Below are 26,403 nucleotides of genomic sequence, written 5' to 3' on the forward strand. Positions count from 1 at the left end.
TTGATACTTTTATGAACATGTTTTTATGTTTCATTTAGCTTTTTAAATTGTCCTCATTAGAATGATGGTCTGAAAGTACTGGTTCTTACCATTACCAAAAGCAAAAATCATATTATGCTGTGTTCAAAGACTGACGTTTATGTTCTGTAATGGAGGGTAGCTGTCATTAAATTGTTCTGTTTAATATTCCAAAAAGGGTGAATTGTTGTCTATTCCTAAAATGATGTGTCACTAGAACAGGAGTAATAAAAATCCTCAAAAGTTTGTTGGGTGATTTATAATTTGCAACAAGGTACATATTCAGAATAGCTCCTTAGAATGTAATTTCTAAATAAATAAAATAGTGATATTTTTGGATGACTCGTAGCGCATCTCCTTACTCAAGCTATTCCTTCTTCCCCCTCTTTCCTTGCCTTATCTAATCTGTCACAACTCCTGTTAACTTGACCTTCTTAATATCTCTTAAAACTATGTGCCTTTTCATCCCTCTTTCCTTTACCCAAGTTCAGATCATCAAATCCCTCCCTTGGAGTCTTCCTAGCACTGTCCTCTGGCCTTTCAAAGGTTAGCCATTGGCTCCCATTATTCTCAGGAGAAAGTCCAAGCTCCTGTGTGGCCCACATTCCTCACATGACCATTCACTGCCTGGCTGCTTAGCTCCTGCTGTCACACTCACACTTTCAGCCTCCATCTTCCCATACATCTTCCTATGCCACTTCTTCAGTCGTTACTTTTGTAAGCACTCGGTAATTGTTCATTAAATGAACCAGCAAATGATGTTGTGTGACGCTAGGGAGATCCAAGTAGTCATAGGCCCTCTCATGTTTCTATTAGAAAGCTGTGTAGGTAGGTAGTTGAGCCATATTGCACGGCCAGCATGGTAATGTCTGAATTTAATTACTCATTTTGTATCATGTCTTTAAAGCAAACCTTTCAGTGAAAAGTCAGAACAAACACAAACAACTCTTCAGAGCAAACCTTTCAGTGAAAAGTCAGAAAAAACACAAACAACTCTTTAGAGCAAACCTTTCAGTGAAAAGTCAGAACAAACACAAACAACTTTAGAGCAGACTGTTCAGTGAAAAGTCAGAACAAACACACACAACAAAAACCACCTCTCCTCAGTAGTTTGTATTTTAGCCCCCCCACCCCACAAGTAACCTTATGTTAGAATTACAGAGGCATCTCCACAATAGCAACCAGGAGGTACAGACTTCATCACATGTCCTTACAATGGCAACAGCTGTAGGTTACGTACTGTGTTCCTGAGTGACAGCCACACACAACAGAGACTGGCGTCATCACCCAATTCATCTTCAAATGTGAAGGACTCCAGTGACACCCACTTTTAGTCCTTGGGTCTTTGGTGGTAAAGAAGAATCTTTGTCATTGAAAGACCTCAGGTCCATTGTTTTTTGTCATATGGAATGAAATGAGTCAGGTGCCTTCCTTTCCTTTGTTTGGAATGTGTCGTGCTGTGAGATCCACTGTAGAATACTATAGGGCATCTTGACACAAATTCACCATCATCTAGGTGATAGTGCTACTTTCTTTTCTTTTCTTTTCTTTCCTTTCCTTTTCTTTTCTTTTCTTTTCTTTTTTTTTCTTTGACAGTGCTCCTTCTTGTTTTGTTGACTGTCGTGATCACTGAATCTCTCTCATTGATTGCACCAAAATAATTTTTCTCTCTTTTGGTAATCTGACATACTGTTTTATTAGAGTTATTTGGGAAGTCTTTTTACTGCTGCTAAGTAAAGAACAGTTCCAAGATATGCAAACTTTTTTAAAAACTTGATTAGAAGTCATTTTACCACTTTGCATTCTGATCTACAGGCAGGAGATAAAAGTAGAACTACAGCTCCCCCAGTGGTGAGAAGTTTGTGGTAAGCAGTGCCACACACCGTTTCACTCTCTTCCTGCCTGTTTTAAACACCTGTAATGCGTTCTGGTATTCCCAGTGCAGCCTACTAACCAATCTCAACACAGTACTTCAGGTCACCGCTACCAGTCAGATTTGGCACTTGAGATCCCAGGACTAGCTTTTCTTGTGTGATTCTTCCTTGTTCACCTTGCACAAATATATATTTTTTCGTGTCTCTGTTTTACAACTCTACACACATTTATATTTTGGATGCTATTTCCCCCGCTCAGTGTGTTCTTTGTGGTATCTAACAACAAATTATATAAGCAAATAAAGATCACGGTTAACAGCTAATCTGTATTGAGTAGTTACTAGGTACCAGGCACTGTATTGCTTACCATGCATTATTTCATTGCATTCTTGTAACAGCTCTCAGTTAGAGACCATTATTATTCCCATTTTATAGATGGAGAAACTAGGGCAAGACTAAATAACTGGTAAATGGCAGAGGCTGGATTTTAACTCAGGTTACCTGCCCAATTTTTTTAACTTCTTAGCTATTACTTCCCTAACCAATGAAGGCTGGGTTAAAACCAAAATGATTCATAGTAAATATGCTTTTGCCTGTGCTGTCATTAGGTTAAAATAAAAAGCCAGTACCTTTGTATTTTTCCAGATTGCAGACCAACTTAGCACAACCTTTTTCATCTCTTTCTAAGAAATTTATAGTTTTCTGTCTATTTTAAAAAAATCTTCTGGAAGATTTCATAAATATGACTTAGGCTTTTATTAACCTCTTTTGCTTTTATCTTTGCATATCTCCAACAACCTTTATAATTTTGAGAGAGCAGCTATCTTTGTAGGCTGTCTTATACGTTCACAGATGGTATTATTTTATCTGTCCTCATACCATCTGTAGCATCAACCTAGTCTGTTCCAATTGGTGTTATCTTTCATTTATGCAGGAGTGAGTTATTAAAATAAAACTTTATATTTGTATAGCATTTTGGGTAAACGTTAGGGTAAAACATTGATTTATTTTATCACAACAATCCTATGCAAAGAAAATTTAATTTTTTATTTTTTTCACCTCATCTTGATTTACTTTATATGTAGTCTTTGGAATTGAGCTGAATTGAATTCAAGAACTACTTATTGAACACATATTGTGATCCCAGAACTATGGGAATGAAGAAATGATCCCTATTGTCACTGAGCTTACAGTCCAGCAGAAAAGACAGAGAAGTAAATACAATTACGATTTCCACTATGGAAAGACAATAGAGGGTTGTGTGGAAAAGGATGGCAGAGGATTAAATCTGGTCTGGTGAGTCCAAAAAGCCCTTTCAGAAGAAGGGTGAGTAGGCGTTTGCCAAACAAAGCGGAGCTGATAGGTAGTAGGAAAGCAGAAGAGAGTCTTGAAGGTAGAGTGAGCAGCAAATAAGGAGGCCCTGATGTCGGAGAACTTGGAGTGACCAAAACATGGAACAAGTTCAGTCTAACTGAAACTTAAAGTGAGAGGAAGAGAGTGGCAGAGGCCTGAATTGAGACTTGAGAGGTAAGCAGGGACCAGTTGTCTTGTCGGTCAGTGAGGGAATCTGGATTTGTGTCGAAGATTATTAGCAAGTCATTGATGAGCTGAAAGCAGAGGTAAGACGTGAACAGATTTAGAAGACTGCTCAGGCTACAGTGTGGAGACTGGATTGGCAAAAGGGACAGAAGTGGATGGAGGAAAGTTAGGAGGCTCTTTGTAGTCTGTGTGAGAAATGATTTTTACTTAAACTAGTGTAATGGTAGTAGAGCTGGAAAGAAATGGATTGATTTAAGAGGCCACCCCACTGAGAATGGAGGAACCAGTGTGTATGTCTACAAAGCTTGGGTGTGTTCTGTGTCATGCTGAACCAAATGCCTGTTCTATGTAGTAGAGTATGAGCCAGAGAAAAGTGAAAGCAAGTTAGTTTGCATGTTGTAAACAGGCATGACCTCACAGAGTGGTTTGAAGGACAATAAAGAGAAAAGCACTTAATGAATTGGGAAGTACTCAGTTTAACAGTCATCTAGGCAGGATTCTGAGGCTTTATGTCGGTGTGTGTGATATCAACAGAACTTAGTTAGACAAATGTGTATTCAGTAGCTCATGTTTCCCTTTGGCCCTAAGTGTCAGTTCATTTTTTCATTTGCTTGCTTGCTCATTCTTTCATTCACTCAAAAGAACATTTACTGAGGGCTCACTGTCTACTAGGTATGTTTACTTGTCTTGGTCTTTAATACCACATATGGCCATTACACCTAGTGTGGGCCTTTGGCATTTATAGGTACTACATGGGCCACATGCCGTTTAGGGCACATTTAGTCAATCAGGTTTCCATTTTAAGCTGACAGCCTCACCATTTCCTCCCAAGTGGCCCACCCATCACTTAGGGTGTGGCCACTGATGAAGTCCTGCAACTCTGGTCTCCCCTGTCTCCTGATGTCTTATCTTTTGTATGTTCTGTTACTGCCCTGAGTCTTTGCTCAGGCTCGGTATGCCTAATTGCACTTTAGTCGAACGGGTGATCAATTCAGCCACCACTACGAAGTCTTCTTTCAAAGTAGTTGGCTGACTGAATGAATTGGTTTTTGACTGAGATGATCAGTCATTTCAGTTAGACTAGAAAACTCAGTTGCCCATTGTAGACCTATTATGTTAGCCAAAGTAAAACAAGCAGTTGTAGCAAATAAATCCTCAATCTAGTAGTTTAAATACAATAAAAGTTTATTTCTTGCTAATGTAAAGTCCAGCTGGTAGCAAGTGTGGGAGTGATGGGTTTTCTGCTCCAATAACAGACCCAGGCTGAGAGAGTCTTCAGGTGGCTTGCAGGATTGTTCTGGGCCCAGCATTCAGCTGGGGAAAGAGCAGATGTGCAAGATCACACAGGAGGTTTTTATGGGCCAGAGCCAGAAGTGGCTAAATCAATAGGTACATGGCTATACCTAATTGCAGAGGGAAACTGGGAAGTGTCATCTGTGTTTGCCCGAGAGGAACGGAAAATCTAATGAGCCAGTGTCTGCTCCACCTAGCTAATGGCTTTCAGTGTATGGTACCTGCTCTTTGATTCAAATGATGGAGGTTGGGAAGGGTCAGAGGTATGGAGGAGGAGTCTCTTTATGTTTTTCTAAGTAGCTGTTGTCACAGTGCTGGGCATACGAGTGGAAATGTCTATATTCTGAAATCCTAGCATATCTTATAATTGTTACTACTCTGTTCTCACAGGGAGATAAATGCTCGACTAGATGCTGTATCTGAAGTGCTCCATTCAGAATCCAGTGTGTTTAGTCAGATAGAAAATCATCTGCGTAAACTGCCTGATATAGAGAGAGGACTCTGCAGCATTTATCACAAAAAAGTAAGTGTGATAGAAATCAAATCTATTAAAACTGTTAATGTTCTTCAGCATGAGGACACCAAGTATTAAAGGAAAGCACCTCAGAGCTTTATCAATGTTATTATTTTGTGAAATCTTATGGATAACATGAGAGAATTGTTAGAACATTTAATTGCACAAATTAAAGTTATTCCAGTTTTTTTCATTGTAAAAAGTAAAGTTTGCCCATTTCTGTTAACTACAGCAAGACATAGAGGCCCTTCTGTTATAATACAGGATATTCTCATGTTTCATCCTCAAAAAGTGGACCATCATCAGAACAGGAGATTTCTTAGACTAGCCATTTTTTTAAAAAATTTATTTAATTATTTGAGAGAGAGAAAGTGCACGTGCATGCACATGTGTGCATGGGGGGGTGAGGGCGGAGGGGCAGTGGAAGAGGGGAGAGAGAATCCCTAGTTGACTCTGCCGAGCACAGATCCGGGAGTGGGGCTCAATCCCACAATCCTGAAGTCATGACCTGAGCTGAAACCAAGAGTCCAACACTTAACTGACTGTGCCACCCAGGCACCCCTAGACTAGCCATTTTTAAAAAGAAATGCCTTATTTCTTTTGACCCCAGAACAACTTCTTATTTGACTTATCCAAAGGGAAAATCTGCTAATGTATCTGTGGCGGTATCAATATGCAAATGAGTTTGGTATTGAAGCTAAGTAAAAAGCATTATTTTGATTTTTATCACTTAAGCTTTACAGTTTGTCATAATAATAACAAGAGAGGATTTTCCCATGAGGCTAGCAGGAGATTTTTTTCAACAGAAACTTTGCAAATCAGAAAGGAGTGGTGCGATATACTGAAAGTGCATAATGAGAAAAAATCTGCAGCCAAGAATACTCTATCCAGCAAGGCTATCATGCAGAATAGAAGGAGAGATAGTTTCCCAGACAAACAGAAACTAAAAGGAGTTCATGGCCACTGAACCAGTGCTGCCAGAACTATTAAAGGTGAGCTAGAGTGGAAAGAAGAGACCAAAAGTGAAGTATAAAGGTAGAAAATCCAAAAGCAGTAAAAATGAATATTTTGGTAAAAAATCAGTCAAGGAACTCACACACAAAAAAGGATGTAAATATAATAACATATACCTAAAACATGGGGAGGAGAGGAGAAAAGAATGGGTTCCAACTTAAACAACCATCACCTTAATATAGACTGTTACGTGCAGAAGAGGTTAGATACAGACCTAATGGTAACCATATATTAAAAATCAGTAGTAAACTTGTAAAGAATAAAGAGAAAGAAATCTAAATGTATCACCAGAGAAAATCAGCAAAACATGAAAGAGAGAAAGAAAAGATCAGAGAAAGTCTTCAGTAACAACCACAAAACAAGTAATAAATTGGCAATAAATACATCTCTATTAATAATTACTTGGAATGTAAATGCACTAAACACTCCAATCAAAAGACATAGGGTGACAGAATGAATAAACAAACAAGACCCATGTCTATGCTGCCTACGAGAGACTCATCTTAGACCTCAAGACACCAGCAGATTAAAAGTGAGGGGATAGAGAGACATCTACCATGCAAATGGATGTCCAAAGAAAGCCAGGGTAGCAATATTTATATTGGACAAACTGGACTTTAAAACAAAAACTGTAACAGACAAAGAAGGGCACTAAATAATAATAAAGGGGACAATACAAAAAGAAGTTATAACAATTGTAAATATGTATGCAACCAAGATAGCACCCAAATACATAAACAGTTAATAGCCAACATAGAGGAACTAATTGATAATAATACAATAATAGATCAATGCACAGATCGTCTAAACAGAAAATCAAGGAAACAGTGGCTTTGAATGGCACATTGGACCAGATGGACTTAACAGATAAATTCAGAACATTCCATCCTAAACCAACAGAATACACATTCTTTTCAAGTGCACACATAACATTCTCCAGAATAGATCATGTATTAGCCCACAAAACAAACCTCAGCAAATTTGAGAGGATCGAAGTCATACCATGCATCTTTTCTGACCACAACACTATGAAATTGGGAGTCAACTACAAGAAAAAAATCTCGAAAGACCACAAATACAAGGAGGTTAAACAACATGCTACTAAATGATGAATGGTGGATCAACCAGGAAATCAAAGGAGAAAGAAAAAACTACATGGAAACAAATGCAAATGAAAACATGATGGTCCAAAACCTTTACGACACAGCAGAGGCAGTCATAAGAGGGAAGTTTATAGCAATACAGGCGCCTACCTCAAGAAGCAAGACAAATCTCAAATAAACAACCTAACCTTACTCCTAAAGGAGCTAGAAAAAGAACAAACAAAATCTAAAATGAGGAGAAGGAAGGAAATAAAGATCAGAGCAGGAATAAATGATATGGAAACTAAAAAAAGCAATAGAACAGATCAGTGAAAACAGAAGCTGGTTCTTTGAAAAAAATTAATAGAATTGATAAACCTCTAGCCAGACTTACCAAGAAAAAAAGAAAGGACTCAAATAAAATCACAAATGAGAGAGGAGAAATAACAACCAACACCACAGAAATACCAACAATCATAAGAGAATATTATAAACTATATGCCAACAAACTGGACAACCTGGAAGAAATGGATAAATTCCTAGAAATATATAAACTACCAAAACTGAAACAAGGAGAAAAAGAAAACTTGAACACACCAATAACTACAAAGAAATTGAATTGATTCAGTAATCAAAAATCTCCCAACAAACAAAAGTCCAGGATCAGATGGCTTCACGGGTGAATTCTCCTAAACATTTAAAGAAGAGTTAATACCTGATCTTCTCAAACTATTCCAAAAAATAGAAAAGGAAGGGAAACTTCCAAATTTGTTCTGAGGCCAGCATTACCCTGATACCAAAATCGGATAAAGACACCACTGAAAAAGAGATCTCTAGGCCAATATCCCTGATGAACATAGGTACAAAAAATCCCAACAAAATACTCGCAAACTAAATCCAACCATACATTAAAAGAAATCATTCATCACGATCAAGTGGGATTTATTCCTGGGCTGCAAGGTTGGTGTTCAGTATTCTTAAATCAACATGATACATCATATCATTAAGAGAAAGGAGAAGAATCATGTGATCATTTCAATAGATGCAGAAAAAGCTTTTGGCAAAGTGCAGCATCCATTTATGATAAAAACCTTCAACAAAGTAGGTTTAGAGGGAACATACCTCAACATTATAAAGGGCATATATGAAAAACCTACAGCTAACATCCTTAAAGGGGAAAAAGTAAGAGTAAGGTCGGGAATAAGACAAGGATGTCCACTCACGGCTTTTATTCACCATAGTACTGGAAGTCCTAGCCACAGCAATCAGAAGACAAAAAGAAATCAAAGGCATCCAAATGGGTAAGGAAGAAGTATAACTTTCCCTATTTGCACATGACGTGATACTCCATATAGAAAACCCTAAAGACTCCACCAAAAAACTGCTAGAACTGATAAAGAGTTAAGTCCCATGATACAAAATCAATGTACAGAAATCTATTGCATTTATATATACCAATAATGAGGCAGCAGAAAGAGAAATTAAGAAAACAGTTCCTCATAAGAACTAGGATGATCAGAAGGGGAAGAAAGGGATAAAGAAAGGGGGGGTAATCAGAAGGGGGAATGAAACATGAGAGACTATGGACTATGAGAAACAAACTGAGGGCCTCAGAGGGGAGGGGGGTGGGGGAATGGGATAGACTGGTGATGGGTAGTAAGGAAGGCACGTATTGCATGGTGCACTGGGTGTTATACACAACTAATGAATCATTGAGCCCTACATCGGAAACCGGGGATGTACTGTATGGCGACTAACATAATATAATAAAAAATCACTAAAAAAAAAAAAAAGAAAGAAAACAGTTCCATTTACAATTGCACCAAAAAATAATGTGATACCTAGAAATAAACCTAACCAAAGAGGTGAAACACCTGTACTCTGAAAACTATAAAACACTGATGAGGGGCGCCTGGGTGGCACAGCGGTTAAGCGTCTGCCTTCGGCTCAGGGCGTGATCCCGGCGTTACGGGATCGAGCCCCACGTCAGGCTCCTCCACTAGGAGCCTGCTTCTTCCTCTCCCACTCCCCCTGCTTGTGTTCCTTCTCTCGCTGGTTGTCTCTATCTCTGTCAAATAAATAAATAAAGTCTTAAAAAAAAAAAACCACTGATGAAATGTCCATCAACTGATGAATTGGTAAAGAATATGTAATATGTATATATACACACACAATGGATACACACACACACACACACACACGGGGGGGGAGGAATATTACTTGGCCATAAAAAAGAACAAAATCTTGTCATTTGTAAGGTTGTGGATGGAGCCTAGAGAATATTATGCTAAATGAAAAAAGTCAGAAAAGACAAATAACCATATGATTTCACTCATGTAGAATTTAAGAAGCAAAACAAATGAGCATTGGGGGAAAAAAGAGTGAGCAAACCATGAAAGAGACTCTTTTTAAAGGATTTTAATTATTTATTTATTTATTTATTTATTTGAGAGAGAGCACATGTGGGGTGCAGGGACAGAGGGAGAGGGAGAAGCAGACTCTCTGCTGAGCAGGACCCTGAGATGATAACTTGGGCTGAAGGCAGACACTTAACTGTCTGAGCCGCTCAGGTGCCCCAAGGAGACTCTTAATTAGAGAGAGCAAACTGATGGTTACCAAAGGGGAGGTGGGTGGGGGGACTGTGTATACTGCTTTATATTACCTTGGATAAAATGATGATGCTGAGAAGATAGTTAGTAGCTTGTTAGTAAGGGACAGAATTAGTCTTTAAACCAGGGTCCTATACTAGGTTTTTAGTGGTTTTCATTACCTTGGATAAAATGATGATGCTGAGAAGAGAGTTAGTAGCTTGTGTTAGTAAGGGACAGAATTAGTCTTTAAACCAGGGTCCTATACTAGGTTTTTAGTGGTACACTTGGGACGTGACCATTTTTGATGTAGTAGTTTTGACTACCATTACATTTTTTTCCTGGTTATCCTGACATAAGCCATCTTTATTTTCTGCCCAAATGTAAATCCTTGCCAATGTAATAATTTTATTGTAGAACAATTTTTATGTGCCCACATTTTAGTTGTGACCAATTTTTCATTAGTCTTTACTTTTTTTAGTCCTTTCCCCCACAAAGTTTTACTGGAACGATAAGTACTGCTTCTGAGAATACTTGCAGTGCCCAAGAGGACTTATGTAACTGCTCCATATGCTTCAGCTAAATTTGAAAACAAAGAATAAGCCAGAATTGGGAAATACTAATCCCTCAGGAAGAATGCATGAGTTGGTTACGGGGTCAGTGGAGTCTTTTGTACCAGGAGTTGGTGCCCTTGTGGTGTTTTGCTGGCAGTAACAGAGGTTGTCCTGATACCGTACCGCCCCGTTATCTGCGGTTCCAGTTACCCGCCATCAACAGCAGTCCAGAAGTAGGTGGTCACCTTCCGATATATATTGTCACAAGGTCAGTAATAGCGTAACTCTGTGTCACAGTGCCTACAACATTCGCCTCACTTCATCTCATCACTAGGTATTTTATCATCTCACATAAGAAGAAGGGTGAGTACAGTATACTATATTTTGACAGAGAGAAACCACGTTCATATAGCTTATTACAGTATATCGTTGTAATTGTTCTACTTGATTATTATTGTGCGTCTCTGACGGTGCCTAGTTGATCAATTAAACTTTATCATAGGTATGTACGTGTAGGAAAAAACAGTACATATGGGGTTAGGTACTATCTGTGGTTTCAGGTATCCACTGGAGGTCTTGGAACATATCCCCCATAGATAAGGGGGGAACCTAGTGTAGCTGAAAGTTTTATGGTTGACATTTTTGAGGTTACAGAGTGGATGTCAAACCATTTGTTAGGTTGTATCACTGGTGCGGTGCCTGACAATCAGTGCATATTACCCTTCATCAGGCAGTAGGTCTCCAAGCACCTTGTCTTCACTGCTTGAAAGGATTCGCTGATAGTCGTTAAAGATTTTTGTTTTTCTCAAGAAAAAATAGGGACAAAGCTGAGAAGATTATTAATTCCTGACTAAAAGAGCTGAGTCAGAGTATCCATGGCATCAAGACAGAAGCATCTTTCCATGGTGCTGTGATTTCTGTTGTGCTTTGCTTCCTCTTTTTAAACTTTACTTTGATGTTTTCAATTCAGAAGATTTGTGTATTTACAAAAGTTCTAAAACTCTGATAAAAGTCAGAATCTAATTCTTTTTTTAAAATGAGATATAATTGACATATAGCATTGTATGTATGTATGTATTGTGATGTGCCACATAATCAGTGGTTTGATACATGTATATATTCAGAAATAATCACAGTAGGTCAAATTAATGTTCATCACCACACATATTTACAAAGCCTTCTTTTTCTTATGATGAGAACTTTAAAGACATACTCTCTTAGCAGTGTTCGGAATACAATGCAGTATTATTAACTACAGTTTCCATGCTATATATTACATCTCCAGCATTTATTTATTTTATAATTGGAAGTTTGTACCTTTTGATCATCTTCACCCATTTCATGCACTTGCCCTCCACGGCCCACCTCTGGCAACCACAAATCTATTCTCTGCATCTCTGGGTTTGCCTTTTTTTTTTTTTTTTTTTTTTTTAGATTTTACATATAATTAAAATTACATTTTAAAAGTAACCAAGAATGACTTTTGTTTTAGAGTTTCAAACTCTACTTTAGTGAAGGAACTTCTGACTCACTCAGAAGTTGTTCCTTATTGCTGTTTTAATGTTTACACAAGTGTGCCTGAAGATTGATTTGAAAAGTGAGGATTAGAAATGACTTGGTAACAGACCAACTCTAGGAAGTCTAAATGCTTTAAACCAAATTTTTATAGATTAGTTAGCTGGCTCTTGGAACACACCATCAAACACATGTCTGTTCTTTATCATTAGATTACTCTAAATAAGCTTCTGCTGTATGCACCAAATGGTGAGTGATATCCTGGGTACAGACTGTGCCAATTATGTAAAATTCATAAAATGGTTAGGAACACTGTTTGGATATTGTGGAAATGGTAAGCCTAGGCCATATGGCTGTGTGGAAAGTGCCATGGAATAGTCACAAATAGTTATTTTCATGTCGATGATAATAGAAGATACCAAGAAGGCCGACCCTGAAACAAAACAAACATTTCTTTATTAGTAAAAGTATTTTACTAAACATATATATATAAAATTAGTATCTTATAGTAAAACTTCAAATTCAAATCTTAGAAAACAGCGTGAGTCTTAGAAACCCATATTAACTTTGCCCAAGAACTATTTTGTAAGAAAATGATACATAACTGCTAAGATTGGTGAATACATTTAAAGGATTATAGCACTTAGTAAATGTTAGAGGAGAGTGTTTCCAGAATTTTGTAGACAAGAATAATTTCTTGGCCAGACTGGTATAAGCCTAAAGCCACGTTCTCACTATGGAACTTAGGCTGGAGTTCTTCCAGTCCCATGATGACCCGTTTCCACACTTATGGATGTGTGCTAAAGCTCTTCCACAGAGAAATTTGCTGCTGGAAATGGGGTTGAACATGAGTGACTCCAGGAGCTACTACTTCACCCTGCTCTTCAGCTTACTGGCAATTCTGTTAAGTTATTTTGTTTAAGAAACTTGAAAACAACCTGCCTTGGGCATTTAAAACTTGACTGCCAAGCACTTTGTTTTCACTTTGCTTCTGTTGCTGACTAAAATTTTATATCTGAGGGTGAAAAATCAATCCCTTTCTTGTGTCTCAAATTACAGTAATTATGGGATTATTAATCAAAAGTTGTATTGAAATGTTTACTTTTCGTTTTTCACTTTTGTTAGAATGTATCTATTTAATAATTAACTATTGACTGTTGGCCAAAAAACTTCTAGGCTCCAGATTACAAAAATCCAGCTTCCTATATGTATCTTTCCCATCATACGGTGACTTTTCTGGGGAAGAGATACTTTTTTTTTCTTTCTGTAAAAATTTTACTATGTTGTGTTACCATACAGAACATCATTAGTTTTTTTTTTTAATGTTTTTTTATTATATTCCATTAGTCACCATACAGTACATCCCTGGTTTCTGATGTAAAGTTCGATGATTCATTAGTTGCGTATAACACCCAGTGCACCATGCAATACGTGCCCTCCTTACTACCCATCACCAGCCTATCCCATTCCCCTACCCCCCTCCCCTCTGAAGCCCTCAGTTTGTTTCTCAGAGTCCATAGTCTCTCATGCTTCATTCCCCCTTCTGATTACCCCCCGTTTCTTTATCCCTTTCTTCCCCTACCGATCTTCCTAGTTCTTATGTTCCATAGATGAGAAAAATCATATGATAATTGTCTTTCTCTGCTTGACTTATTTCACTTAGCATTATCTCCTCCAATGCCGTCCATGTTGCAGCAAATGTTGAGAACTCGTTCTTTCTGATAGCTGAGTAATATTCCATTATATATATGGACCACAACTTCTTAATCCAGTCATCTGTTGAAGGGCATCTCGGTTCCTTCCACGATTTAGCTATTGTGGACAATGCTGCTATGAACATTGGGGTGCACATGGCCCTTCTCTTCACTACGTCTGTATCTTTGGGGTAAATACCCAGTAGTGCAATGGCTGGGTCATAGGGTAGCTCAATTTTTAACTTTTTAAGGGACCTCCACACTGTTTTCCAGAGTGGCTGTACCAACTTGCATTCCCACCAACAATGTAGGAGGGATCCCCTTTCTCCACATCCTCTCCAGCAATTGTTGTTTCTTGCCTTGTCTATTTTTGCCATTCTGACTGGCGTAAGGTGGTATCTTAGTGTGGTTTTGATTTGAATTTTCCTGATGGCTAATGATTTGGAACATTTTTTCATGTGTCTGTTAGCCATTTGTATGTCATCATTGAAAAAGTGTCTGTTCATATCTTCTGACCATTATTATATGATTTGTTTATTTGTTTCTCGCGTATTGAGTTTGAGAAGTTCTTTGTAGATCTTGGATACCAGTCTTTGTAGCGTCATTTGCAAATATATTCTCCCATTCCATGGGCTGCCTCTTAGATTTTTTGACTGTCTCCTTGGCTGTGCAGAAGATTTTTATCTTGATGAAGCCCCACAAGTTCATTTTATCTTTTGTTTCTCTTGCCTTTGGAGCTGTGTCATGAAAAAGGTTGCTTTGGCCGATGTCGTACAGGTTGCTGCCTATGTTTTCCTCTATGATTTTGATGGATTCCTATCTCACATCGAGGTCTTTCATCCATTTGGAGTTTATCTTTGTGTATGGTGTGAGAGAGTGGTCAAGTTTCATTCTTTTGCATGTAGTTGTCCAATTTTCCCAGCACCATTTATTGAAGAGACTGTCTTTTTTCCACCGGATGTTTTTTCCAGCTTTATCAAAGATTAGTTGCCCAAAGAGCCAAGGGTCCATTTCTGGGTTCTCTGTTCTGTTCCATTGGTCTATGTGTCTGCCCTTGTGCCACTACCATGCTGTCTGTGATCAGTACAGCTCGAAATCCAGCATTGTGATGCCCCCAGCTTTGTTTTTCCTTTTCAACAGTTCCTTGGCGATTCGGGGCCTTTTCTGGTTCCATATAATTTGAGGACTATTTGCTCCAGTTCTTTGAAAAATGTCATCGGTATTTTGATCGGGATAGCATTGGAAGTGTAGATTGCTCTGGGTAGCATGGACATTTTGACTATGTTAATTCTTCCCGTCCATGAGCATGGAATATTTTTCCATCTTTTTGTGTCTTCCTCAATGTCTTTCAAGAGTGATTTATAGATTCTAGAATATAGGTCCTTTACGTCTCTGGTTAAGTTAATTCCAAGGTGTAACGTATGGTTTTTGGTGCTATTGTAAATGGGATGGATTCCCTAATTTCTCTTTCTTCAGTCTCATTATTCGTGTATAGAAATGCAACTGATTTCTGAGCATTGCTTTTGTATCCCGCCACATTACTGAATGGTTCTATAACTTCTAATAGTTTGGGAGTGGATTCTTTTGGGTTTTCCATATAGAGTATCATGTCATCTGCGAAGAGAGACATTTTGACTTCTTCTTTGCCGATTTGAATACCTTTGATCCCTTTTTGTTGTCTGATTGCTGTTGCAAGGACTTCTAGTACTATGTTGAATAATAGTGGCAAGAGTGGGCATCCTTGTCGAGTTCCTGATCTTAAGGGAAAGGCTTCCAGCTTTTCCCCATTGAGAATAATATTTGCAGTAGGCTTTTCATAGATGGCTTTTATGAGATTGAGAAATGTACCTTCTATTCCTACACTCTGAAGGGTTTTAATCAGGAAAGGATGCTGTATTTTGTCAAATGCTTTTTCGGCATCGATTGAGAGGACATATGGTTCCTGAGTCTTTTCTTGTTGATATGATGTATGACGCTGATTGATTTGCGAATATTGAACCACGCTTGCATCCCAGGTATGAATCCCACTTGGTCATGATGGATAATCCTTTTAATGTACTGTTGGATTCTATTAGCAAGTATCTTGTTGAGGATTTTGGCGTCCATATTCATTAGGGAGATCGGTCTGTAATTCTCCTTTTTGAGGGGGTCTTTGCCTGGTTTGGGGATCAAGGTAATATTGGCCTCATAGAATGAGTTTGGTAGCTTTCCTTCTGTTTCTATTTTTTGAAATAGCTTTAGGAGAATAGGTATTATTTCTTCTTTGAATGTTTGGTAGAATTCCCCAGGAAAATCATCCGGGCCTGGAGTTTTGTTTTTTGGAAGGTTTTTTATCACTGACTCAATCACTTCATAATTAATTGGCCTGTTTAAAAAATCAATTTCTTCCTCTTTCAGTCTCAGTAGTTTATAGGTTTCCAGGAAGGCCTCCATCTCTTCCAGATTGCTTAATTTATTGGCATAAAGCTGTTGATAAAAGTTTCTAATAACCCTTCCAATTTCATTGGTATTGGTTGTGACCTCTCCTTTTTCATTCATAATTTTATTAATTTGGGTCCTTTCTCTATTCTTTTGGATAAGTCTTCCCAGCAGTCTGTCAATTTTATTCATTCTCTCAAAGAACCAGCTTCTAGTTCTGTTGATCTGCTCTACTGTACTCCTGGTTTCTAATTCATTGATTTCTGCTCTAATCTTGGTCAACTACTTCCTTGTGTGTGGATTAGGCCTGTCCCTCTGTTGCTGTTCCAGCTTCTTGAGGTGAGAGTATAAAAACTGCATTTTAGATTTTTCTATTCTTTTGAGTGAGGCTTGGATGGCTATGTATTTCCCCCTTAGGACTGCCTTTGCAGTATCCCATAGGTTTTGGACCGTTGTGTTTTCATTTTCGTTGGTCTGCATAAATTGTTTAAATTGATTTTTGATTTCCTGGTTTATCGAATCATTCCTGAGCAGGATGGTTCTTAGTCTCCAAGTGTTTGAGTTTCTTCCAAGTTTTTCCTTGTGGTTGACTTCCAATTTCAATGCATTGTGGTCTGAGAATATGCAGGGAATAATTTCAGTCTTTTGGTATCGGTTGAGACCTGTTTTGTGCCCCAGAACATGGTCCATTCTTGAGAAAGTTCCATGGGCATTAGAATAGAATGAGTATTCTTTGGTTCTGGGGTGTAGTGTTCTATATATGTCAATGAGGTCCAACTCGTCGAGTATGGCATTCAAAGCCCTTGTTTCTTTGTCGATTTTCTGCATGGGTGCTCTGTCTATTTCTGATAGTGGAGTGTTGAGGTCCCCTACTATTAACGTATTTTTATCTATATATCTCTTTATTCTGGATAAGAGTTGGCTTGTGTATCTTGCTGCGCCCCTGTTGGGGGCATATATATTTATAATCATCATATCCACTTGTTGGATATATCCTTTAAGAATAATATAGTGCCCGGGGCGCCTGGGTGGCACAGCGGTTAAGCGTCTGCCTTCGGCTCAGGGCGTGATCCCGATGTTATGGGATTGAGCCCCACATCAGGCTCCTCCGCTATGAGCCTGCTTCTTCCTCTCCCACTCCCCCTGCTTGTGTTCCCTCTCTCACTGGCTGTCTCTCTGTCAAATAAATAAATAAATAAATCTAAAAAAAAAAAAAAGAATAATATAGTGCCCTTCTGTGTCTCTAACTATAGTCTTTAGTTAAAAATCCAGTCTGTCTGCTATGAGAATTGCTACCCCAGCTTTCTTTTGAGGTCCATTGGCATGAAAGATGGTATTCCATCCCTTTACTTTCAGTCTGAATGTACCTTTAGGTTCAAAATGAGTCTCTTGTAGACAGCAAATGGATGGGTCATGTCTTTTTATCCAATCTGCAACCCTGTGGCGTTTTATGGGAGCATTTACATTGAGACTGATTATTGAGAGATATTTTTTTAATGATGCCGTGTTGTCAGTAAATTCTTTGTTTCTATCGATTGTGACTTTCTGTTCTGTATCACTCTTGGGGCCTTTTTACTTTTAGAGAACCCCCCTCAATATCTCCTGTAGGGCTGGTTTCGTGGTTACGAAATTGGTCAATGACTGGAGATTCTGGAAGGTCTTTATTTCTCCATCAATTCTGAATGACAGCCTTGCTGGATAAAGGATCCTTGGCTGCATGTTTTTTCTCTGAAAGAGTTTAAAAATGCCCCCCCAACCCTTTCTCTCATTCCAGGTCTGTGTAGACAGGTCTGACGTAATTCTGATAGCTTTGCCTTGGTTCGTGAGAAATTTCTTTGCCCTGGCCGCTTTCAATACTGTATCCTGGGATCTAATATTTGTGATATGCACTATGACGTGACGTGGCATAGGTTTGTCGTGGTTGATCTTGGGAGGGGTCCTCTCTGCCTCTTGGACGTGAATGTTTGTTTCCCTTGCTAGATTAGGGAAGTTTTCAGCTACAATTTGTTCAATATCTATTCTAGACCTCTGTTTTTCTCACCCCCCTCGGGGATGCCAATGATTCTGACATTGGAACGTTTCATTGAGTCAGTAATCTCCCGTAACCTACATTTATGAGAGTGGATTTTTTGAGTCTAGATTCTATTTTAGCTTTCTCTTCTACTAACCCATCCTCCAATTCGCTGATACGTTCTTCTGCCTCATTCACCATGGCCATCAGAGCCTCTAGTTTTGACTGCATTTGGCTCATAGAATTTTTAATTTCTTCCAGATTCGCTCTCATTTCGGCCCTTAGAGATTCTATATTCTCATTAACATTTTCGTTAATTCTATTCAAGTCTACACATCATCTTGACCATTGTTACTCTGAATTCCATTTCTGATAATTTGGTTATATCCATATGCATTAGTTCTGTGGCAGAGGCCACAGACTCATTGTCTTTTCTTTGCTGGGGGGAATTTCTCCTTCTCATGGTTCTGATGAGGAGAGGTTGTGGGGTTGTCCAGAGCCCAAATTATTGACCAGAACCCATGCAGTACACACTTTTTTATAGGGATCTTAGGGATTTGGGCTTCTTGATTTTTCAGCCTGCCTTCTGGGGGAGGGGCCTGCCGTGCCGATACTCAGGCAACCCTGTTTGGGTAGAGTCTCTGTCCCCTGCGAGGGGGGATGGTGATGGGCACACTGTGAGCCGGTATTTCCAGGCTTTTGTTCTCTGGCGGCTTTTCCTGGCGGTTTGCTGTGCCTCTTCTGAGAGTCAGAGCAGCAGTGGCCGAATCTCAGCCTCTGTCTCAGAACAGAGGGATCTCGGACCGTTCTCCACTGATGTTCTGGCCACTTTAACTCTGTTTCTGTTGGTGCTGCTCAACCCTGCAGCGTCCTGGGATGTGCGCCCCACACCCGGCGTCCCAGCCCTCACTTCCAGGGCCGGTGCGTCTCTGTCCTTTGTGTTTCTAACACTGCCACCAGCCACCAGCCGCCCCCTTGCACTCCAGAGCTCCCGGTCTCAGTCTCGTTCCAGTGAGCACACCGGAGCTCCATTTCAGTCTGGTGGCGCGCGCTCCCGGCTCATGGTCTCAGTCCGCTCTCTCGCTTGCCGTCCATGAGTCCGCCCGCTCCCCCGTGCAGGTGGCTACCGCTTCCCGGCGCCCGAACGCGACGGCTCCCTCCCCCTTCCGTTTATCTTCCGATATCTGTGCGCGGTTTCACGGCTCCCCGCTTTGTACCTCAATACTCATCGCTGGAGATGTTCATTTGTAGAGATCCAGATGTATCTTCCTGTGTCTCAGGCTGATTCCGTGGGTGTTCAGGCTGGTCTGGTACCTATCCAGCTCGACTCAGGGGACCGGCTGAAAAAGGGGTCCCCTACTCCTCCACCATCTTAACTCTGGGGAAGAGATACTTTATCATATACTTTAGATTCAACGTTTATTCAGTCGGACCTAACTTCTTATTTTGTTTTGCATAATTTACTTCATTCCTTTTAGTTAATAAATCTTTCTAAATGTGTCCTTAGTGTTAACTCATTTTATGTATATTGTTAATTATGTGTACTTAACATTAGCTCAACCCTAAATCATCTTCTCATCTCCAGGTACTTATTTTCATCAAATATTCTATTTCATTTTACCTGGTCCAACCTAGACTGGTTGCCCTCTATGCTAGTTGTGAAGCTACTTTCTTTGATTTATTTCCCTTGAATTGAATCTTCTGTTCAATTTTTCTGAATTCTGTGTCTTCCTTTGGCTTATTACTTCATTCTGATAGAGTGTATTCTCTAGAAGCATCCTGAGAAAGGTTATTGGTAGTACGGCTGACCTCACCTCCCTTGAACAGCACAGGAGTTAAGGGCATTGACCCCTGTACAGTTGAAAATCTATGTATAACTTTTGACTCCCCCAGAACTTAACTACTAATAGCCTGCTGTTGACCTGAAGCTTTAATGATAGTTGATTAACATATTTTGTGTGTTATATTTTATTATATGCTATCTTCTTTCAATAAAGTAAGCTAGAGAAAAGATGTGAAGAAAATCATAATATAAAAAATTTTTTTTTGAAAAGGAGAAAAATACATTTGCGGTACGGTAGTATTTACCCCAAAAAATCTGTGTAGAAGTGGACCTGCACTATTCAAACCTGTGTTGTTCGAGGATCAACAGCAAATGTTTTGAAATGTTGATGTTTGGAAATGTCTTGTTTTCTTTTCTCTTTCTTTCATTTTTTTTTGAAGATTTTATTTATTTATTTGAGATGGAGCAAGGGAGAGAGGGAAAGAAAGAGCATGAGTGCATGTGCAGGGGGAGGGGCAGAGGGAGAGGGAGTAGCAGGCTCTCTACTGAGCAGGGAGCCCAACACAGGGATTGATTCCAGGACCCTTGGGATTATGATCTGAGCAGAAGGCAAATGCTTAACCAAACTGAGCCACCCAGGCACACCTGGAAATGTCTTGTTTTCTACTCACATTTGATTGGTAGTTTGACTGGGAATAAAATTTTAGGCTATAAATTATTTTCCTTTAGAAGTTTATGTTATTCCATTGTCTTCTAGCTTCTGTTGTTTTTGTTGAGTAATCTGATTCCTGATTCTTGATGTGATTTTTTTTCTCTCCTTCTAGAAATCGAAACATTTTCTTTTCATCCAGTGTTCTGAAATTTCATGATGATTTGCCATGATTTGGTTCTTTTTTCATACCTTGTATTGAGCCTTTCAATCTGGCAACCAAGTTCTGGGAGATTTTCCTGAGTTATTTTTTGGTTCTTTCTTTTTTACAATTCTTTTATTTGAATTGAATGAATAATGTTCTCTGAATGTTCCTTTAAAAAAAAAAAGAGTATCCCCTTCTTGTTTCATGATTGCTTTATTCTCTTTTTAACTTAGGATATTGGTTTTTTAAGTTTATTTATTTATTTTTATTGTGTTTTTATTTAATTGACATATAATATATTATTATTAGTTTCAGAGGTTGAGTTCAGTGATTCATCAGTCTTATATAATACCCAGTGTTCATTACATCATGTGCCCTACTTAATGTCCATCACATAGTTATCCCATTCCCCCACCCCCCACCCCTCCAGCAACCTTCAGTTTGTTTCCTATGATTAAGAGTCTTATGGTTTGTCTCCCTCTTTGATTTTGTCTTGTTTTATTTTTCCCTCCCTTCCCCTATGATCCTGTTTTGTTTCTTAAATTCCACATGAGGGAGATCGTATAATTGTATTTCTGTGATTGTCTTATTTCGCTTAGCATTATACCCTCTTGTTACATCCACGTCATTGCAGGTGGCAAGATTTCATTTTTTTGATGGCTGAGTTTTATTCCATTGTATATGTATACCACATCTTCATTATCCATTCATTTGTCAATGGGCATCTGGGCTCTTTCCATAGTTTGGCTATTATGGACATTGCTGCTATAAATATGGGGATGCAGGTGCCCCTTTGGATCAGTTTATTTGTACCTTTGGGGTAAATACCCAGTAATGCAATTGGTGGATCAATAGGGTAGCTCTATGTTCAACTTTTTTGCGACCCTCCATACTGTTTTCCAGAGTGGCTATACTAGCTTGCATTCCGACCAACAGTGATACTGGCTTTTTTTAAAGACATTTTCTTCTATGGTATAGGCTGTGTTCCCTCTAGTATTTGTTGATTGATTGATTGATCGTTTTGGCTTTTTCATTTCACATTAGAATTTTTTATCTTATGCCTGATCGTTTTTAAAGAGTGGAGAGGTAAAATGCTCATAGGAAGGTCTCTATAGTTGAACATGGCTTGCATAATAAGAGGTGAACTGTATAGTATACTGGCTGATCCATTTTTGGGGTGAACTGCTTTAATATCTTCAGAATTTTCCTCTTGGGCCTGTGAGATTCCCCAGGGACTCTTTTAGCCTCCTGAATGGCTAACAGTGTTTTGGGAGCTGGATGGAGGCAATGGGGAATCTCCATTTTCTTTTATTTTAATCGCTTGCTTTTGGTGGTATTCTCATCTTTCACTGTGCCTCAGGATGGTTGGTACTCTATGTTTTCCCTTCTCCAGAGGATGAAATTAGTTTTTTGTTGGGTAGGAAAATAGTGGTTGCTCAGTGGCATGGAGAGGAATAGAATATTGAGGGATAATTTCTTCTTAATTGATTTACAACCCTCCATGTTATACCCACCCACCCACCCACCCCCGGCTTCCACTTCCAAAGATAATTTGTGCCACCGGTTTCTGAGTCTTTTAGGATTCTTGGTGTGACTCAAGTTGGGTCCTGGTTTTCCTTGCAGCCAGCTTAAAATGCTAATATTTTGAATCTTCTAAGTCTTATCCATTTACTTTATAGCTTCTAAGACATTGTTACTGTTGTCTTTTCTTCTAGTTATTCTTGAGGTTTTATGCCTTGGACTGTAGTTTCAAGATGGTGTGAAATTTAGGTGTACACGTTCAGCTTATTCTTTTAATCAGAAGTTCCAAAAGTAAAAATTATTCATGTTCATATTTAAAAATTGCAACAGTGTATATAAAGGTATGAAAGAAAGAATAACACGTTTTCCTCTAATTTCCCCCTGAATACACACCACCCAGAGGTAACTAGAATAAGTTAACATGTGTACCCTTCCAGATATTTTTTATTTATATTTTAATTTATGTAGAATAATGCATATAATATGAAGAATCAAAAATGAAAATTTACTGTATAAATACACATATGGTATATAGTATAAACTTATTCTATGTATATTTAATATATGTTGAAATTATGGAGTTCCATGTTGATCTGTACATCAGTATGTACAGATGTCTTAATTTTTTAATTGTTTAATACTATTACGTTGTAGGAGCTTTTCCTAATAAGATCCCAGTTGTTAGATACTTGTTTCCTATTCATCTTTTTAATATTATTACCAGTAGTGCTACTATAAATATTCAGGGGGCGCCTGGGTGGCACAGTGGTTAAGAGTCTGCCTTCGGCTCAGGGCGTGATCCCGGCGTTATGGGATCAAGCCCCACATCAGGCTCCTCCGCTATGAGCCTGCTTCTTCCTCTCCCACTCCCCCTGCTTATGTTCCCTCTCTCGCTGGCTGTCTCTATCTCTGTCAGATAAATAAATAAAATCTTTAAAAAAAAAATTCAGATACACATACTTTTTCACTACCTGTTAAAGTATAGTTTTTGTTTAATTTTTAAGAATGGAATTATTTAGTCAAAGGGTATATGCACTTTACTCTTCAAAGAGCTTATGCCTCTACTAATTGTATATAAAAGTGTCTTTTTTAATATCCTGTGTGACTTAGCTATTATCAGGTTTTTAAATCTTTGGCATTCTGGTAAATGACAAATGCTATCTTGTCATTTTAATTCGCTTGTTATAATTATGTGTGAGGTTAATTGTGCTTATTGGACATTCTTTTTTTTTTATGAGCTGCATATTCAGTTCACTTAGCCATTATTCTTTGGATTATTCATCTTTTCCGGGTCGATTTGTAAGAAGAGCTCATTATACTGGGAAGAATTTTGCCATTTTTTTCTCACATGTCTTGCAGCTATTTCCGCAGAATTGTCCTTTCTGTTTTTGACATTGTTTACTGTATTTTTGCTATATGGTCAATATATTTTAAAACGAAAAATTATTGAACAAGTATTGGCTTTATTCTCCCTGGCCCAAATTATTTTCTTTAGAGTTTTAAAATGTCATAAAGTGTTCGAACTATTGATTTAACACTTAGAAGGTATGAACAATACTTTATTTCAATGAACTAGTTTATAGAGTAAATTAAAATTTTCTTTTCTTCTGATTCTAACTTTAAAAAGACCATTAATTAAAAAAAAAATAAAGACCACTAATTAAACTTCATGTTCATATATCTTATGTTATTTAGCTAAAAAATATTTCTTTTTCAGTGCTCTACGCAAGAGTTCTTCTTGATTGTCAAAACCCTGTATCACCTGAAGTCAGAATTTCAAGCATTGATACCTGCTGTTAATTCCCACGTTCGGTCAGACTTGCTCCAGACGTTTATTTTAGAAATTCCTGAGCTCCTCAGTCCAGTGGAGCATTACTTAAGGATACTTAATGAACAAGCTGCCAAGTAAGTAGTAGACTCTTCGATTACTGTCACTGCTGGAAAGAAGGAACTAATAGATTTGCCATTTGTTGTGTGGATTCGAATCGTAAGCTTCCCTCGCGGTAATGGTAGAAGTTGCATGTGAAATTAGAAAAGTGGTGGGATGCTAAAGGCTGTCTATGATAGCTGGAAGTAACCCTCCACCATCTAAAACTTAGGCAGTTCAGTATCTAGGACAGATACAGTACTTCTGCAGGTACCAGATGATGAAAAGATAAAGCCCAGGCAGAGCAGGTAGTAGCAGTTTATTGGTTCAAAAGTGGGAGTCAGATGGCAGCTTACACTTATTTCCTAGATATCCAGTGGTAGTCTGCCTTATATTTAGAAACCACAGAAGCAAAATAATCCTTTATGAAGTAGTCGTTTTACAGTGCATCCCACAAAGAACTCTGTATAAAAGGGGGAAAAAAGACAGTATTTACTTCTGTGTTTATTTTCTGCATAGGTGAGAAACAAATATTTAATTTTATCTCTCATTTTCACCATGGGAATCATGAACTTGCAAAATGAAAATGATGTTTAGACAAATAATTTTGTCTGTCTTCAAAGAAATTAAGAAACCAACCATAAATACTTAGTGACAGAGCTGGAATTAGAGCCTTGTTTTCCTGATTGCCAACCCTTTGGTATTTTATCATGCTGTGAAAAATAATTGCTAACTGGTATAGGTAGTATGCTTCAGTGTATGTATTTGCATTTGTTTCATTTTTTAGAACTGGGAATAAAACTGAATTATTCAACGACCTTACTGACTTCCCTTTAATAAAAAAGAGGAAGGATGAAATTCAAGAAGTTACTGACAAGATCCAAATACATTTGCAAGAAATACGAAAAATACTAAAAAACCCTTCTATACAATATGTGACAGTGTCAGGACAGGAGGTAATGTCAAACGTACTTTTATTTTGCGTTTGTTTATCTCAAAGTAGGAAAGCTGTTTTAAAATGTAAACAAAAGTCCTAGGATAGGATGAAAGTTTGTTTTCAGATTTTCTCTTTTGTTCCTTGGAAATATAATGTAATACTTTGTTTTGGTAAGAATTATTTTAATAACAGCATTTTGTGTGTTTATTTACTGTCTTGGTAAAATCATGCAACTTAATATTACATATGTTTTAATATTGTTTGTTGAAATTGTATTCTAGAAAACGTGACTCTTATAAATAATAACTTACAGGATTCATTTACCCTAAATCCAGGAGAGAGAAGTTAGTCTTTGATCTCTGGCCTGCAGGTAATGAAATAATACAAAGTGAACCACCTGTGTTGATTGGATCACACAGTGATTAAAAAGGCAGGGCTTCCTTCTGAAGCTGCTAGAGAACAAATAGCAAGAAAAAAACAAACCAAAAAACTAGAGCGAAAACCTACAATTAGTGAGTCTTCCATAAGATGATGTGAGTGATGCTCAGAGTGTGGTTTTTGGTATGCATACTTCGGTTTAAAGTTTGATGGTATTAATATCTGAGTGAGAATCAGGAGGACGTATGCTTTTTAAATGTGGTTGTATCCTTTGGTCTTATTCTGAGTCTTGAGGCACGCTACTTCTATATCTTATGTTTAATAAAATATAGAGATTCTAACTGAGGGAATTTGAGAAATTCTACTTCGTTAAAGTAGCACATTAGGAAATTTGTGAGTAATTTCCTCAGGATGAACATTTTATTCAGGATTTTAAAAAGATATTTTTTCTAGTGGGGAAGAGCTTAATTTCAAATAAAATTTTTAAACATTTGCATTACTTTATATATTCGATCAAAAGACTGCTGATTGTGTAATTATTTGAAATAAGAAACCCTACAGCAGATTATAATCTTTATTAAAATATTTATTAATCTTGTGCCATTTAATAGACCATTGATTCAGTCAATCTGTCTTTTGGCCTCAAATGAAATCTTTTGGACTCAGGCAGACCTTTCACAGTGTAGTCCACACAGAAGTCTATATAACAGAAAAATAATTTGACAATATTTATACTTAGTTGCCCCCTCCGAGCCAAATACTTAATTACATCACTTGGTTTCACTTTGCAGTCAGGACCTTGCAAAGCGAACAAGTGACCTTAGGACCACTATTCTGGGCTATTTGTTGAAAATGAGATGACCAAAACTGCTTAATAACATTAATAAAAGAAACGTAGTAGAAAAGTGGTTACAGTAGGAAAAAGCTGGGTGTGTAAGTGTCACTTACC

General features: G+C 38.1%; 1 protein-coding gene across 8 annotated transcripts in view; it reads left to right on the forward strand.

Annotated features, from left to right (window-relative positions):
• MSH3 (mutS homolog 3) overlaps positions 1-26,403 on the forward strand; it is a 195,050-nt gene that overhangs the window by 76,582 nt on the left and 92,065 nt on the right. For all 8 annotated transcript variants that reach the window (XR_006409516.3, XR_006409517.3, XR_008957583.1 and 5 more), the window contains exons 13-15: positions 5,115-5,247; positions 23,990-24,177; positions 24,927-25,095. Coding sequence is in view for 5 of the 8 variants with exons in the window: in XM_026498701.4 (XP_026354486.4) it covers positions 5,115-5,247; positions 23,990-24,177; positions 24,927-25,095 (490 nt within the window). In the remaining 3 variants the exon portion in view is untranslated. The remainder of the gene's footprint in view (positions 1-5,114; positions 5,248-23,989; positions 24,178-24,926; positions 25,096-26,403) is intronic.

The sequence above is a fragment of the Ursus arctos genome, unplaced genomic scaffold (assembly GCF_023065955.2).
Source record: "Ursus arctos isolate Adak ecotype North America unplaced genomic scaffold, UrsArc2.0 scaffold_5, whole genome shotgun sequence".
NCBI classification, from domain to species: Eukaryota; Metazoa; Chordata; class Mammalia; order Carnivora; family Ursidae; genus Ursus; species Ursus arctos.